Source organism: Leopardus geoffroyi, chromosome B3 (assembly GCF_018350155.1).
Source record: "Leopardus geoffroyi isolate Oge1 chromosome B3, O.geoffroyi_Oge1_pat1.0, whole genome shotgun sequence".
Taxonomy (NCBI): Eukaryota; Metazoa; Chordata; class Mammalia; order Carnivora; family Felidae; genus Leopardus; species Leopardus geoffroyi.
In genome coordinates this window covers 73,520,046-73,536,487 of record NC_059337.1, presented here as the reverse complement: position 1 = coordinate 73,536,487, position 16,442 = coordinate 73,520,046, and the positions used below count along the sequence as shown (strand labels likewise).

Sequence of the window (16,442 nt, the reverse complement as noted above, 5' to 3'; positions counted from 1 at the left end):
AAATGGGATTTATTCCAGGGGTCCAAAATGGTTCAACATCTGCAAATCTGTAAATGTGATATACCACATTAACCAACTATAGTACAAAAATTGTTTGATCATCTCAATAGATGGAGGAAAAAAAAGCATTTGACAAAATTCAGCATCCTTAAATGATAAAAAAATAAGCATGCCTTTTATTTCTTCTTCTTAACTAATTGCATTGGCTAGGATCCTCCAGTATAGTGTTGAATAAAAGTTGTAAAAGCCTTGTTCTTAATCTCAGGAAGAAAGTATTTAGTCTTTCACCATTTAGCATGATGTTTACTGTAGGTTTTTCATAAATACCCTTTATCAGATTGAGGAAATTCTCTTCTAGTTTGCTAGGAGTCTTACAAAAAATCATGCCTGAGTGTTGAATTTTGTCAAATGTTTTTTCTGTATATAATGAGATGATTATGTGGTTTTTCCCCTTTTATTGTGTTAATATTGTAAATTATACGATTGATTTTTGGATTTTGAGCCAATCTTATATTTGCAGGATAACCTTCATTTGGATAAAGATGTATTGTCTTTTTGATATATTATTGGAAATAATCTGCCAAAGTTTTGTTAAAGGTTTTTTCATTTATATTCCTGAGGGATATTTGTAATTTTCTTTTCTTAAACATCTTTGTCTGATTTTGGTATCAAACCAAATTGTTTTTTGTTGTTGTTGTTTTGTTATTTTAGACAGAGAAAGAGAGCATTAGCGGAGGAGAGGGGCAGAGTAAGAGAGAGAGAAAATCCTAAGCAGGCTCCATGCTCAGCACAGAGCCAGACACAGGGCTGGAACCCATGACCCTGGGATCATGATCTGAGCCAAAATCAAGAGTCAGATGCTACTGTCTGAGCCACCCAGGCGCCTCCCAAAATCAGTTTGATGCTAAATGAAGGTAAAGCTGACTTCATAAGTTAATTTGGGAAGTGTTTATTCCTCTTCTGTTTTCTGCAAAAGTTTGTGTAGCATTGGTATTATAATTAGTAGACTTAACCAGTGAAGCCCTCTGGGCCTGAACTTTCCTTTGTTTTTTTTTTTTTGGGGGGGGGGGAGGTTTAAATTTCAAATGCAATTTCTTTAAAAGATATAGGACTATTAAGTTATCTATTTTATATTGATTGAGCTTTGGTAGTTTGTGCCATTTTGTGTCATTTTCTTTAAGTTGTCATATGAAGTTGGCATAGAGTTTTTCATAATGTTCCTTTATTACCATTTAATGCCTGTAGAATCCATAGAGGGGTCTACTCTCTTGTTATTTTCTTATTGATAATTTGTGTCTTCTCTTTTTTCCTATATTCTCCTTGCTTCAAGTCCAACATAGTTTCTTTTTCACCAGTTCCCCTAAATATCTCTGAATTGAGACTCATTTGGTCTCACTGGCCTGATTTTAGTAATGTAGCCATCCCTGAGCTGATAACCATGGCCATGGTCTGATTGGTTGGGGATGAAGTCAGCATCATCTTGGCTACATGGGCTGAGAATGGGAAAGGTCTTTCCTGAAAAAAGTCAGGGTCCTTTAACTTTAAGAATGAGGAATGGATGCCAGGCAGGTAGAAAGTACATATGACTATGTCATAATTTATGGTTTTTTATTCTGAAGAAGTCTAAAATTTTATATAACCAAATTCATAAATTTGTCTTTATGTTTCTTTCAGGAAAAAAACTCCCTAAATATCTTTTTTTTTTTTTTTTTTTTGAAGTAAGCTTCATGCCCAGAGTGGAGACCAGTATAGGGCTTGAACTCACGACCATGAGATCAAGACCTGAGCTGAGATCAAGAGTTGGATGCTTAACTGACTGAGCCCCCCAGAAGCCCCCTATACATCTTTAATGAGACAATTTTTACCTAAATTTTCTTTTTTTAATGTTTTCAAGGTTTATACTTATTTAATTCATTTTGAATTTGTTGCAGTTTAAGATACAAGGTGAGGATCTAACTTAACTTTCTCTTCAAGATACTAGATGATCTCTTATACCTTCATTTATTCAACACATTCCTTCAGTAAAACATAATACCTGGTACTTAACATGGTGCTTTTTCCATACTAAGCCCTGTGCTAAGCATTCTAACATATTTTAATGCATTAGTGTTTATAAGGGTTCTATGAGGTAGATACTATTATTATTTTCTATATATATTACTGAGATACAAAGAAGTATTGCTTACTGAAACTTCAATGGCTAATAGATATCTGACATCTGAACCTAGGTGGTTGACTTCCGGTATCTTTTGGTAGGCTTCCAATCTCTGTGCTATACTGCCTCTCAAAATGATTGATGTCCACAGCATGCCTTGTAGTTACTGGCTTTGCAGCTAGTAGACTTCCGTAGTACCCATGCCTATTTTTGTTCCCACCAGTTGGCTTGTACTAAGAATCAGCTGTTTGTTCACAAACCTCAATTTGATAATTGGACTTGTTATTATAATTACATATTTTAGGTAAATAAAGATAAAACAATGAAACATGAGCATAAACACAAAGTTATCTATGAAAACCAAGTTGATTCCTTTCAACAGATTCCATAAAGCCAGATAATGAAAAAATTTGGTTGACTGAGGTGTGGGCAAGAACCGTGAAGGTTGGCAAACAAACAAAAAGCAAAAACTCTACAATTCTGCTCTCAGTTTCCCAAGCACCTATGAAATTTTTGTATTACTGAAACAAATCCTGAAAATTAGAGGATACCCAATGAACGTGGTTTAAACAAAAGAGATTACAACAATCACCACACTCATTCTCATAAAAAAGGATATTTATAGATTAGTGAATACATATTTGTTTATAGTTTTAATTTCAACTAAGTGCTTAAAATGTGTATCACCTTGAAATTTTTTTTTAATATTTATTTATTTTTGAGAGAGAGAGCCCACATGTGAGCGGAGGAAGGACAGAGAGAAGGAGACAGACGATTGGAAGCAGGCTCCACGTTAACAGAAGAGAACCCTATCTGGGGCTCAAACTCACAGAACTGTAAGATCATGACCTGAGCCAAAGTCAGATGCTTAACCACTTAACTGAGCCACCCAGGCACCACAGGGGTATATCATTTTTAAATTGTTCTTCTGCTTTAACTTCTCCCTTGCCCCCAGATAAACCACCAAGTTAGTCCTAGTCCTAATCTCTCTGAAAGGAACTTTTCTACCTGGATAGCCAATAGTCTTGGCATCATTTATTGATTTGAACTTCTTTTCTCTACTGACTAGAAAATGTACTTAATCATCTACTAGATCCTTAGGTATACTGCATTATCTTTCCAGATTATCTATCCAGCTCCATTGTTCTATTTCTCAGTTCTTGACTTACTGTTTTAATACCTGATACTTTCTTTAGCTTAATATTTCTTGGATATTCCACCTCATTAATATTTCCATATATGTCTTACTTCTGAAGTTTATTACTAATATATTCTTGTTGAGGATCTTTATCAATTGTGAAAATTCTAGTGAAGAAGGTATTCTATCCTTCGTTATAACGTAAAAATGAGGCAAGATTAACAAACTTGGATACAGCATGGCGTCAGAAGCATGAACACCTACCAGCATAGTAGTGGTATACTGAGTTTTCAATACCCTCTGAGAAGATTGCATGACTCAATAATATATGTAAGAAACCACCGTAGATTAAAGCACATGTTAAAAATTGTCAGGAAGGAGACAGTTCATGGAGATCATGACAGAACTGCATTTGTAGAGGTTCAGGCAAGGAACAAATTTTCCCCATTCAGGCCCAGCTCATCTTTATGAGAGGAGCTTGCTTAATTGCTTGCTAAACACCTGCTTCACTTGTTTATTCCTGAGGGTGTAGATGAAGGGATTGAGCATCGGGGTCACCACAGTATTGAGCAAGGCCACCACCTTGTTCCTGTCCTCCCCTTCATTTCCCTTGCCTGACCGGATGTACATGAAGATGCAGCTGCCATAGAAGAGAGACACAACAATGATGTGGGAGGAGCAGGTTGAGAAGGCTTTCTGTCTCTCCTTGGCCGAGGGGATGCGCAGGATGGTGTGGAGGATGTGGCCATAGCAGGTGGCCGTCACGGACAGAGTGCCCAGCAAACTGAGGTTGGCCACAATAAAACCCAGAAGCTCTATCAGACTCGTATCTGCACATATGAGTTCCAGGAGTGGAAAGTTGTCACAAAAGAAATGGTTAATGACATTGGGGCCACAAAATGGCTGCTGAAGTATGATGGAACTTGGAAAGACAATGAGAAGGAATCCTGCCATCCATGAACAAAGAACCAGCTGTATACAGACCCTTCTGCTCATGATGGTTGCATAACGCAAGGGGTTACATATGGCCACATACCTGTCAAAGGACATCACTGCCAGAAGGAAGAACTCTGTGGTGCCCAGGAAGAAATAGAGGAAAAGCTGGAGAAAGCAGCCTGGGAGGGAGATGGTCTTGTATCCAGTCAGGATGTTGGTCAGCATCTTGGGGAAGATGACCGAGGTGAACCAGATCTCCAGGACAGCAAAGTTGCGGAGGAAGTAGTACATGGGGGTGTGGAGGCGCCTGTCCACAAGGGTGATGCCCACGATGAGGAGATTCCCCAGCAGAGTGAGGAGGTAGGTCAGGAGCAGCCCCAGGAAGATGAGCATCTGCAACTCACAGGCATCTGAGAGTCCCAGCAGGACAAATTCGGTGACAGCGGTGTGGTTCCTCATGGCTCCTCTGACCTCTGTTGAGGGTGGCCAATCAGAGGTGTGCAGCATCAGGAGGAGGGATGTTCTGGCGACCCAAGGACACTTGGAACCGAAAGGAAAGAGGGATTCAGAGCTGAAGGAATCCTTTAATTCTTTGATCTCTGAGTCCCTTTGTCTCCCTCCTCAGGCTGGTTGTCCAGATCTCATGCAGTTAGCATCAAGTCACACATACTTTGACCTAACGTAAATCAATTTTAGGGGAGTCCTTGGGAAAAGTTTTCCCATTTCTCTGTTTCTATTAGGAAACTCCGTATTAAACTCCTTTCATTCTTTTCTCATATGCATCCAACTGCTACAGGGGGTCTTTCAAGTGTATTAAAATGTATGCCACTGCAAATCCTGTACCCGATGTATCACAGACCTTGATAGAAAGCATTGGTGGAATACTTACCCTATAGCTTGTTACAGAAAGCATTTAAGTTAGAGATGGTGGTTGCACCTGAGCTCCATTATTCACCAACAAGTCTGGGACCGTTATCTACCTAACCCAAACTGTTTCCTTGGTGGGAACAGTAAGAGCACCTTTGTAAAAAGTTCTCCCACAACTTAAATAAATAACGCATTTCCAACACTCAGCACAAGGCTAGCCACAGAGCAAGCACTCACATAGTGTTAGGTATGTTCATTTCCTCCTTTGTGACTGAAACTCTAGTGGGACGATAATAAGAGGATATCAGAGTAAAATTGGAGAAAAGATACCGTGACTTGGGCAATATGTACTGAAACAAACTGTTTAAAAAATACAAAGATATTATCAGCTCATTATGGAAAGCTTAGGAAACATAGAAAATCCATAGGAAATGGAGCAAAAATTTCACATGTAGCCCCATAGAGACATTTTCATTCAGATTTTGATTTACTTCTATTGTATTTTTTCCATTCTTAGTGTTTAATAACAGTGTTTATTGCTTTACATACCATGCTCATAGATTATGTATTTTGTACCTCTTTCCTTCTGACATATTAGTGTCACGTTATTATAAACATTTTGTTAATCTGTTATTTGGCTGATACTTTTCAAGGGATGCATGTGCTATGAAACTGATACATAGTGTGGGAGAGAGCATACATTTGCAGATGAGGCATCATGCTTAATTTTTTGGGATAATATCCTAATAATGATAACAAAGAATCGTAACAATTAACAGTGATATTCAAGATTGTTTGTCAGTCAATTTCAAATTTGGAGAGTATATATCTTTGTTTTAAGTGATTGTCACTTCTCTGTTTTACATTACTTAATATTGTCCTTAGAGATCTGGATACAGAACTACACAAGCTTGTCATTGGCTGCTCTTCATAGAAATGACAGGTTGAGGTGAGCTTCTGTAGGGAGGAGGTGACTCCATCCAAGACAGGAGCAGGACCCAATGTGATCAGATTGCATCAGAAAAGTGATAACATACGACATTATAGCTATGTGACATATGTATTTTCATGGAGAAGGACTGGATGAGAACCTGGGAAAAGGAACATGATTGCCAATCAGGATGGGAGGATTGTGGGTGATTTTTTCTTTCCTCTTTTAATTATTGTAATGTTTGCTTATGAAATAACAAGTTCAAACTCATAAGAGGAACCAGCACCGTCAGCCCATTTGTGTTAAGAATTGGGCAGAACGTTTCAGGAGAGACAAAGGGGAAACCAATGGCTGTCCATGAAAATGGTAAACAAAAGCTTTAGAGATTCTGGGACTCATGAGCTGGACCTGGGTCAGGATAGTGAGAATGATGAAAAGAATCAAAGAGGTCAGCTGGGCGGTAGCCTGCCTGTGGCACCTTAAACACGTGACAGGTTTCTGGGCAGGGTGTCTAGAGCAGTCGGATTCCCCTTCCCCCATTCCAAAAATTGCACCCATGCAGGTTACCTCACTAGCTGCCAGGTGAGGTGTTCTATTGTCTTCAAGGCAGTTGTGATGATGGAGACTCCTGGTTTTCAGAGGAAGCTCCTGGCTCTGCAATGTTGCCCAAGGACTATGTTTCTTGGGGGATCCACCAGGGATTCAAAATGAAGGAAGCTCCAGAGCTGTAACATGGTCGGAAGGTCATGGACATAGGCGGGCCCTGTCCTCTTTGTACCGCACGTGTCCCAAACCTCCATGTTTCCAACAACCAGTCTTTCTTAAGAAATGCTCCGTGACTCCTTGGTCACCAACATCCCCAGATAGCTCATCTCTGGGCATTCCCCAGAACTTCTAGGGTCACCAGTTTTTCAGGAAGTTTCTGTTGCTTCTGCCCCATCATAGCATCTCTGCTGGAACACTTTCTTGGGGAAATGGATGTAGAAACAATCAATTATTCACCCATCTCTCCTAAACTAAGGCAGAGACAGACATCAATGTTGAGACTCATATGACTCATCTTCAATTGGGCTCAAGAGGTTTCTAGGCAGAATGGTACATGCCCTTCCAGGGGCATGGTGCCCATAGAGGATTCTGGGATAACCTATTAGTGGCAGACTCCTTGTCTCTGTGGAGCTGGCATCGGGCCTGGGCTGCCTGAGGTTCTGTTTGGTCTCCATGGAACTCAGAGATATACCGGGTACACAGCTCAAACTTAGCCGGTCTAGAGTGTCTCCCTCTTCTCTTGTAGGATGGAGCTGTGCTTTCCCTGAGATTCATTACCATCTGTGGTAATAGGGACCTGAGGAGGTCCCTTACCTCTAACTTTCTTCAACTTTGAGATTGAGAGTTTCCTTTGTTCTGGCTGAGAAACTCAAAACTCCTAATGAAGTTTAATGATAACAAAGAAGGGCAATTATGAAAACACTCAACAAATATTTGTTGAGTGCTTATTGTGTGGCAAGTACTGGTCTACACACCAGCGAAGTATAGGCAGAGTCTTGTGGGGACCAAAGACATTAAGCCATCACACTAATAAATAATTGCTATTGTGACTAGTGTTCTGAAGGAGAGCTCATAAGATAGCCTGAGCTAGGCTGAAGGACAAGGGAAGCTGTTCCTGATGAAGTTCTATGAAGCCGAGACCTGTAGGATGAGTTGGCATGTGGGGGATGAAACACTTTAATTATTTAGTTAATCCTTCATTCAACACATATTGAGCACCTACTATGTGTCAGGCTCTGTGCTGTGCACTGAGGTGACTATGAGTGGTGAATGAAACACACATGCTCCAGTCCCCATGGAATTTCCTCTCCACTGGGAGAATCTTGGTAAGAGGGCCTTGGGACTGTCCCCATCTTAGTCATTGACCCAGTCAAGTGAAAACTGCTCTGTGATCCCACCTTCTTTCTCTGGTCACCAAACTACTGCCTAGAGTGGGTAAAACTGGCTGAGATAAATTGACTGCAGTAAGTAGTATGATTTTAGGAGCCAATGATGTGTTCGAAAAGCCAAATGAGTGACTGGCTTTCAGTTATCTGTTTCAAATGACTGAATGAAGTTAATTTGATTAGGGTTTCTCTCTCTGGGAATCTGGCTATTCTTGATGTGGTAAGATGACTAGGGTTGGCGACCCACTCTCTAACACCTCATTATGTCCTATAAACTGCTTTTGTAGTCACCTTACTTTTGGTAGGAGTTATGACTACACCAGTGACCGATAACAAGGAGGCCCCAGTAGTTGGACAGGCGAGGGTAAAGAGTGAACATGGCCTACCCTTGTTATACCTGCTGGGATATGCTTATAGAAATTTTATTCCTTCTCTACTCAGACCAGAAAGGGCCTGGATTTCTGAGTCCTGTAGCTTTTGAATGGTGATCATCCATCAGTGGGCACCTGCGAGGCATGGTGAGAAATTAAAACATTGACTCTCCTACATGATAAAGATTCTCCCTTTTCTTCACTGGATCTTGAGAGGGCACTCTCAAGATCCCAAGGTTTTATCCTTACTTTGTGCCCAAGGTTTTATCCTTACTTTGTGCATCTTTGTTTCTGTGTAAAGGGCCTGCCATCTGAAAGAAAAACAACCTGATTTATTCTCCTCCAAACTGGAAAACTAGTCTTTTTCTCACACTAAAATTCAGAGGAGGAACATATGTAAATATGTACTAACAAGACAGTAGAAGGGCTATGAAGGCATAGAGGTGGGTGTTGGAGGAAAGAAAAGGAGTGAGACCTGTCTTAGATGGATGTCCAGGAAAGGCAAGCCTAAGGAAGTATGAGTGCAGCCCACACTGGAAGGCAGAGCTTGGAGTTATCCAGGTGACTGGCTGGGACATTTCCAGGCAAAGACAAGATGGTATTTCAAGACCATGATTTGGCAAAGGGGTGGTGTTTTTGAAGCACAGAAAGAAGGCCAGTGAGTCACGAAGACAATGATAGTGATTTGAGATTTGGCTGGAGAGTTGTGCTGGGTTCCAGATTTCCAGAGCCTTGAGAGCCTCGTGTGGTAAGGAGGATGGTGCATTCCAAGTGCAACTGGAAGCTATTGGAAGGTTTTCAGCAGAGAAGGGACACGATCTTGTTTATGTTTTAAAAAGACATCATTCTGGGCACCTGGGTGGCTCAGTCGGTTAAGCGGCCTCAGGTCATGATCTCACGGTTTGTGAGTTCGAGCCCCACGTCAGGCTCTGTGCTGACAGCTCAGAGCCTGGAGCCTGTTTCAGATTCTGTGTCTCCCTCTCTCTGACCCTCCCCTTCATGCTCTGTCTCTCTCTGTCTCAAAAATAAATAAACGTTAAAAAATTAAAAAAAAATTAAAAAGGCATCATTCAGGATGCCTGGGTGGCTGAGTTGGTTAAGCGTCCAACTTTGGCTCAGGTCATGAACTCGAGGTTCAGGGGTTTGAGCCCCGTGTCGGGCTCTGTGCTGACAGCTTAGATCCTGGAGCCTGTTTCTGATTCTGTGTGTGTGCCCCTCTCCTGCTTGTGCTCTGTCTCTCTCTGTCTTTCATTACTAAATAAACATTAAAAAAAGTTTAAAAAGGCATCACTCTGGCAGATAGTAGGAAGAAGAAATTGGAACAGGCAAGAGGAACAGGAAAGTGGATCAGGGGATTTATTGCAGGGTGTGGGGGGAAAATCACATAGGAAAATTGTCATCACTTTTGATGAAGAGTCAATAGAGTAGGAGAAAAAATAGGTGCAGGCAAATGTGGATTGAGGGTATGAGAAAAGGAAGTGTGGCCAGGGTATAAAACCTTGGAAATGACCAGGCCTGGCGAGGCAGGCGGAGGCAGAGCACAGAAAGGGGATCCTTGAGGAAGGGAGTGGTTGGTGGTTCGAATCGACTGCAGCCAGTAGATATCTGGGAAGTCTGTCTGCAGGTGGCAAACATTTTTGGCTAGCTGGTAGTTGAGGAGTGTGAATATAGTTCCTGGAGAGGTTGGGGAACAGACTGGCAGAAACTAAGTAGAAAAAACACGTCCTCAATGGATGGAAGAATAGGCATGTTCTCAGGATCAGGATTGGGGCACTGAATAGAAGGCCAGGATCCAATTCCCAGGACTGGGCACAAGAGCCTTTGTTTCAGAAACAGGGCAAAAGTTTAGTCACTATAAAAGGAGCACCAGGGTGAATGTGGACTACCAGGAAGTGAGGCTGAGGCTGTGTCCCACAGAGCTGGCCTGAATCTTTCCCAAATCTCCCTGCCTGCAGCCAGGATTGTCCCAGAACTTGGAGGGAAGGGTCAAATGAGGAAAGGACAGGTTTTGTCAAAAGAGAACCACCACTGAGACCACTTAAGAGTTGTCACACTGGGATTCTGCCGTCTCCATTTTGCCTGCCTTGTCTTCTTTTAGCCATTGCTTTGTTACCTTAAATTCCATTCAGTCAAAGATTCATTGAACACTCACCTTGTGTTAGGTGCCATGGGGAACCCAACAATGAAGATGACATGGTCCCTGCTCTATAGGAGCCCAAGATGGAGTATTCTGTCTAGGTGATTATTATACAGGTGGATTGCATTGTAGCCTCTTGGAGATTCCATAGAGATTATGTTTGCTCCTAGCTACCAGAATAGCGACAGTAATGCGGACTCTGTGTTGTTAGAGAAGTTTGTGACATTCAGTGGGACATCAGATAGCATATTTACTTGGTGTCACAGATTGGTCTTACATACTTCTTGTGATAGGCAGCCTCTGAGATGGCCCCAGGGTCTGCACCCTATCGTATTCATGTCCCTGTGTAATCCTCTCCCCTTGTGTGTGGCTGGAACTGGTGACCAGCTCCTAATGAATAGAACACAGGAAAAGAGATAAGATGTCACTTCTGAGAATGTTCCAAAGATTCTGTGGTTTCCGTCTTCTATGCCCTCTCTTGGTCTCTTGATTGTTCTGGAGGGCAGCCAGCTGCCTTGTTTTGAACCGCCTTGCAGAGAAGCCCCTGTGTCAAGGAATTGATGTCTCTAGACAACAGCCAGCAAGGACTTGAGGCCTGTCAGCAGCCACATGAGGGGACTTGGAAACAGATCTTCTCCCAGATGGAGCCTTGAGAGGGCTGTCATTTTAGCTTATACCTTGGTTATAGCCTTGTGAGAGATCCTGAGCCAGAGGCACCAGTTGAGTCATGTCCTGATTCCTACCTCAGAAACTGTGAGCTAATAAAGGCTTGTTGTTTTAAGGTGCTAAGTTTTTGGATAGTATGTTACACAACAATGGATAATGAATACTGTTCTCTTCAGGATTCTAGCTTTTATTTTTGAGGTGTCATAGTGGGGTACTCAATGCACGATGAGCTGAGTACAGATATCCTACTTCCTGTGCCTTTGGTCTTAAGCTCTCTGCTGATGATAGCTACTTTGAACTTTCTTTATACTCTAAATCTTGAGCTTAGTTTACTCATTAATGATTATCATATAAAGTCTTAGAGAGTAGTATTTGTTACTCTGGATTTGAATATAGAGATTTCATCGTCCAAGTGGTTAGTGACGGGCTTACAAATACTAACATCACAATTTCTTCTCAGCTCTATGACAATTTTGCTTTTTGGATAGCTTTTGTGCTATAAACTAAACAATGAGAATGAGAAATAGACAAGTAGACAATTCCATTGCCACCGGAAACTGTTACGAAGAGTTCCTTGTCTCATGGGGTGCCTGGGTGGCTTGGTCGGTTGAGTGCCCAACTTCAGCTCAGACCATGATCTCACAGTTTGTTAGTTGGTTAGTTCATGAGTTCGAGCCCCGCCTGCTTCAGATCTTGTGTCCCCTTCTGTCTCTGCCCCTCCCCGACTGGTGCTCTCTATTTCAAAAAACCGACCAACCAACCAACCAACAATCTAACATGAAAAAAAAAAAAAAAAAAAAAAAGAGTCCTTGTCCTAGTCAACATGCTTATCCCAAGTTTGCTGTGTCCACAATACAGTTGCCTAAGACAGGACCAACTCTGAACCTCCTAAGCCAGCTTTTCTCCTTACTGCTTTGTTTCTGTGATAACATCTTTTGGATTACCTAGACTCAATATCCGGGGCTCTCCTTTAATTCTGTTTTTTCCTGTGATCGTTTTTCCTCTTTAGTACCCAAGCCCTAGCAGGTTCTGCCTGTGCAACATCTCTTACATATTTTTTCTTGTTGCATTGCCATGTATACTACTCAAGTTACCTCTTTTTTTTTTTTTAATTTTTTTTTTCAACGTTTATTTATTTTTGGGACAGAGAGAGACAGAGCATGAACGGGGGAGGGGAAGAGAGAGAGGGAGACACAGAATCGGAAACAGGCTCCAGGCTCTGAGCCACCAGCCCAGAGCCCGACGCGGGGCTCGAACTCACGGACCGCGAGATCGTGACCTGGCTGAAGTCGGACACTTAACCGACTGCGCCACCCAGGCGCCCCTCAAGTTACCTCTTGTTTGAAGTATTTCTGTTATCTTTTTAACTTTTTATTAAATTTCAAACATATACAAAAGTAGAGAGGTTATATAATGAACCTCCATATAATCATTACCTAACTTTGACAAAAACTAAGTCATGTCCATTCTTGTTTCACCTACACACACCCCCAGTTTCCCCTTTCCCATATTATTGTGAAACAAATCCCAGACATCATGTCATTTCATCTGTACGTTTCAGTAAATATTAAAGCCATAGTACTCTTTAAAATGTAAATATAACACCATTACTACTTTTTAATTTTTTTTTGGCTTCAGGAGTAGAATTTAGTGATTCATCACTTATGTGTAACAACCAGTGCTCACCATAACAACTGCCCTTCTTAATACCCATCAGCCATTTACCCCAGTCCTCCGCCCACCTCCCTCCATCAACCTTCAGTTTGTTCTCTTTTGTTAAGAGTGTCCTATGGTTTGTTTTCCTCTCTTTCTCTTTTTTTTTTTTTTTACCTTCCCACGTGTTCATCTGTTTTTTTTTCCTTTAAATTCCATATATGACTGAAATCATATGGTATCTGTCTTTCTCTGACTGACTTACATGGCTTAGCATAATATACTCCAGCTCCATTATTACCTTTAAAAGTGAGAAATATGTCAATCATCAAAAGGATTATTATTTTAATTTGAATTGTCCTATTACTATGGTTGACCATCTTGCCTTATTTATTGGTTCTTTGTGTTTGCTTTTCTGTGAAGTATCTATGCATATCCTTTGCTTTTTATCTATTGGGTGGTTTGTCTTTGTATATTATGAATAATAACCCCCTATTAGTAATATGCATTTTCCATCTACCCCCCTTCCTACATACCCATTCAAACAATTCTTCCTACAGTTCTCTTTCCCTTGACCAGTGGATGGGATTCAGGATATGTATGATGAATTTTCTGGCCACTCATATTATTTTAGAAGTTCTCCATTTGCTATAAGTCCAAAGAATCGGGTTATTACGTTGCCCAATTCTATGTAACTGTTAAAATTCTGAACATGACCGAAAGTGAAAAGGTACTCCTTGCTCCACTTAAGGCCTCTTTCAGGTGGGAAATCTTCAGAGGGAAAAGGTGTGTGCTGTTGGCTTCATCTGCCTTAACTCTGTATGCCCACCTCCCCCTTGCCTGTGTTTTCCACCCCTGCCCTCTTCCAGGGATATGGGACAGGGGGGTGGTGGCAAGTAGGGGATGGAGAACCTAGAGGAAACGGAAGGTGATACGGACAAAGACAGTAGTGGTGGTGGTGGTTAGAAGTGGTGGGGTGCTGTGTATATTTTGAAGGCATAATCTACAGAATTTGCCAATGGATTGGCTGTCTGATATAAGAGAAAGAGGGAGAGTCAAAGATAAAATAGTTTTGCTCGATCTGGAATCTCTATTTTTCTTACTGTGGTAGAATACATGGAACATAAAATTGACCATTTTGACCATTTTAAAGTGTACGGCTCAGCAGCATTCACAGCGCTGTGCAATCATCAGCACTACCCCTCTCAGACCCTTTTCATCATCTGAAACCAAAACTCTACGTCCGTTAAACAATACGTCATTCCCACCCCCACCTCTAGCCCCTGGTTCCCACCAGTCTACTTTCTGTCTCCATGATTCTGACTACTCTAGATACCTCACATAAATGGCATCATCCAATATTTGTACTTTTGTGTCTGGCTTCTTTCACTTAGCAGAATGTCTTCAAGATTCATCCATTTTGCAGCATGTGTCACAATTTCCTTCCTGTTCAAGGCAGAATAATACCCCATTGTATGTTTATAGCACATTTTGTTGATCCTTTTATTCATCAGCAGACATTTGAGTTGTCCCCGTATTTGTGGTTAGTGTGAATAATGCTGCTATAAACGTGAAATACAAATATCTCTTTGAGTCCCTGCTTTTGGTCCTTCTAGGTATATACCCAGGCTGGATTATATAGGAAATCTATGTTTATTTTTGAGAAAGTGCCCTAGAGTTTTCCACAGTGGCTGCATCATTTTCTGTTCCCACCAGCAATGCACAAGAGACAGGAAGACTGAGGCCCAGAGAAGTAACCAACCAGTAGGTAGAAGAGCTGTTATCGATAGAAATGAGGATTTTCTATCAATTTTAATTAAAAAAGCATAAATATCTTGTATACAAAATAATAAGCAATTGGGCTTAGTCCTCTGTTGAGTTCTTGCTGATGTATTACTGTGAGAGGAGCACAAGTGTGAAATGAGGGCAGTGCTAACAGAGAACTGTTAGCACCCTCTCCTCTGAGGGTGTTGGAGCAACAGACCCCAAAGAACCAGTTAGGGTGCAAGTACTTATTGAGTATTTATATGGTCAATGACAATGGGTTGGTGCTTGAGGCTTGTGGTGAATTACAGAGCTGGGACCTGCTCCCAAAGAGCTCTTTGTATTCTGTTGGGAAGCCAGGCAGACACAGATGGAATGAAGAGAATAATTCAAATCTGATAATTAATAAAAATGCTTTGGGGATCTAGAGAGCTTATGAGTTTACGCTGAGTTGCATAGTGACTGGCACCCCAGAAGCATGGCAGCAGAGAATTTTCTAAGTGGGAAAGTCTCCATTTCTGGCAGGGGCCTGAATCGTGTTAGCCTTCCTGGGAATATTAGTTTCAGCCTCTTAATTCCACAGGTTTATAAGAAGAGCTTGTTTACCTGCTCCTTAAACACCTGCTTCACCTGCTTGTTCCGCAGGGTGTAGATGAAGGGATTGAGCATCGGGGTCACCACGGTGTTGAGCAAGGCCACCACCTTGTTCCTGTCCTCCCCTTCATTTCCCTTGCCTGACCGGATGTACATGAAGATGCAGCTGCCATAGAAGAGAGACACAACAATGATGTGGGAGGAGCAGGTTGAGAAGGCTTTCTGCCTCTCCTTGGCCGAGGGGATGCGCAGGATGGTGTGGAGGATGTGGCCATAGCAGGTGGCCGTCACGGACAGAGTGCCCAGCAAACTGAGGTTGGCCACAATAAAACCCAGAAGCTCTATCAGACTCGTATCTGCACATATGAGTTCCAGGAGTGGAAAGTTGTCACAAAAGAAATGGTTAATGACATTGGGGCCACAAAATGGCTGCTGAAGTATGATGGAACTTGGAAAGACAATGAGAAGGAATCCTGCCATCCATGAACAAAGAACCAGCTCTATACAGACCCTTTTGCTCATGATGGTTGCATAACGCAAGGGGTTACATATGGCCACATACCTGTCAAAGGACATCACTGCCAAAAGGAAGAACTCTGTGGTGCCCAGGAAGAAATAGAGGAAACTTTGTAGGAAACAGCCTGGGAGAGAGATGGTCTTGTATCCAGTCAGGATGTTGGTCAGCATCTTGGGGAAGATGACCGAGGTGAACCAGATCTCCAGGACAGCAAAGTTGCGGAGGAAGTAGTACATGGGGGTGTGGAGGCGCCTGTCCACGAGGGTGATGCCCACGATGAGGAGATTCCCCAGCAGAGTGAGGAGGTAGGTCAGGAGCAGCCCCAGGAAGATGAGCATCTGCAACTCACAGGCATCTGAGAGTCCCAGCAGGACAAACTCGGTGACAGTGGTGTGGTTCCTCATGGCTCCTCTGACCTCTGCTGAGGGTGGCCAATCAGAGGTGTGCAGCATCAGGAGGAGGGATGTTCTGGCGACCCAAGGACACTTGGAACCGAAAGGAAAGAGGGATTCAGAGCTGAAGGAATCCTTTAATTCTTTGATCTCTGAGTCCCTTTGTCTCCCTCCTCAGGCTGGTTGTCCAGATCTCATGCAGTTAGCATCAAGTCACACATACTTTGACCTAACGTAAATCAATTTTGGGGGAGTCCTTGGGAAAAGTTTTCCCATTTCTCTGTTTCTATTAGGAAACTCCATATTAAACTCCTTTCATTCTTTCTCACATTCATCCAACTACAGGGAATCTCTCAAGTGTATTAAAATGTATGCCACTGCAAATCCTGT

At 42.0% G+C, this 16,442-nt stretch overlaps 2 protein-coding genes across 2 annotated transcripts; both read right to left on the bottom strand.

Annotated features, from left to right (window-relative positions):
• Window positions 1-3,682: 3,682 nt before the first annotated feature.
• On the bottom strand, window positions 3,683-4,689 carry LOC123582249 (olfactory receptor 49). Its single transcript, XM_045448495.1, has one exon. It carries the CDS (start codon window positions 4,686-4,688, stop codon window positions 3,759-3,761), a length of 930 nt encoding a protein of 309 aa, XP_045304451.1. The 5' UTR covers window position 4,689; the 3' UTR covers window positions 3,683-3,758.
• Window positions 4,690-14,462: 9,773 nt separating this feature from the next.
• On the bottom strand, window positions 14,463-16,223 carry LOC123582248 (olfactory receptor 49-like). The gene has a single exon (XM_045448494.1). It carries the CDS (start codon window positions 16,110-16,112, stop codon window positions 15,135-15,137), a length of 978 nt encoding a protein of 325 aa, XP_045304450.1. The 5' UTR covers window positions 16,113-16,223; the 3' UTR covers window positions 14,463-15,134.
• Window positions 16,224-16,442: the final 219 nt, after the last annotated feature.

Excerpts from the sequence above, each read along its gene's own strand:
- LOC123582249 (XM_045448495.1), bottom strand. The coding sequence starts at position 4,688 with ATGAGGAACCACACCGCTGTCACCGAATTTGTCCTGCTGGGACTCTCA.
- LOC123582248 (XM_045448494.1), bottom strand. The coding sequence starts at position 16,112 with ATGCTGCACACCTCTGATTGGCCACCCTCAGCAGAGGTCAGAGGAGCC.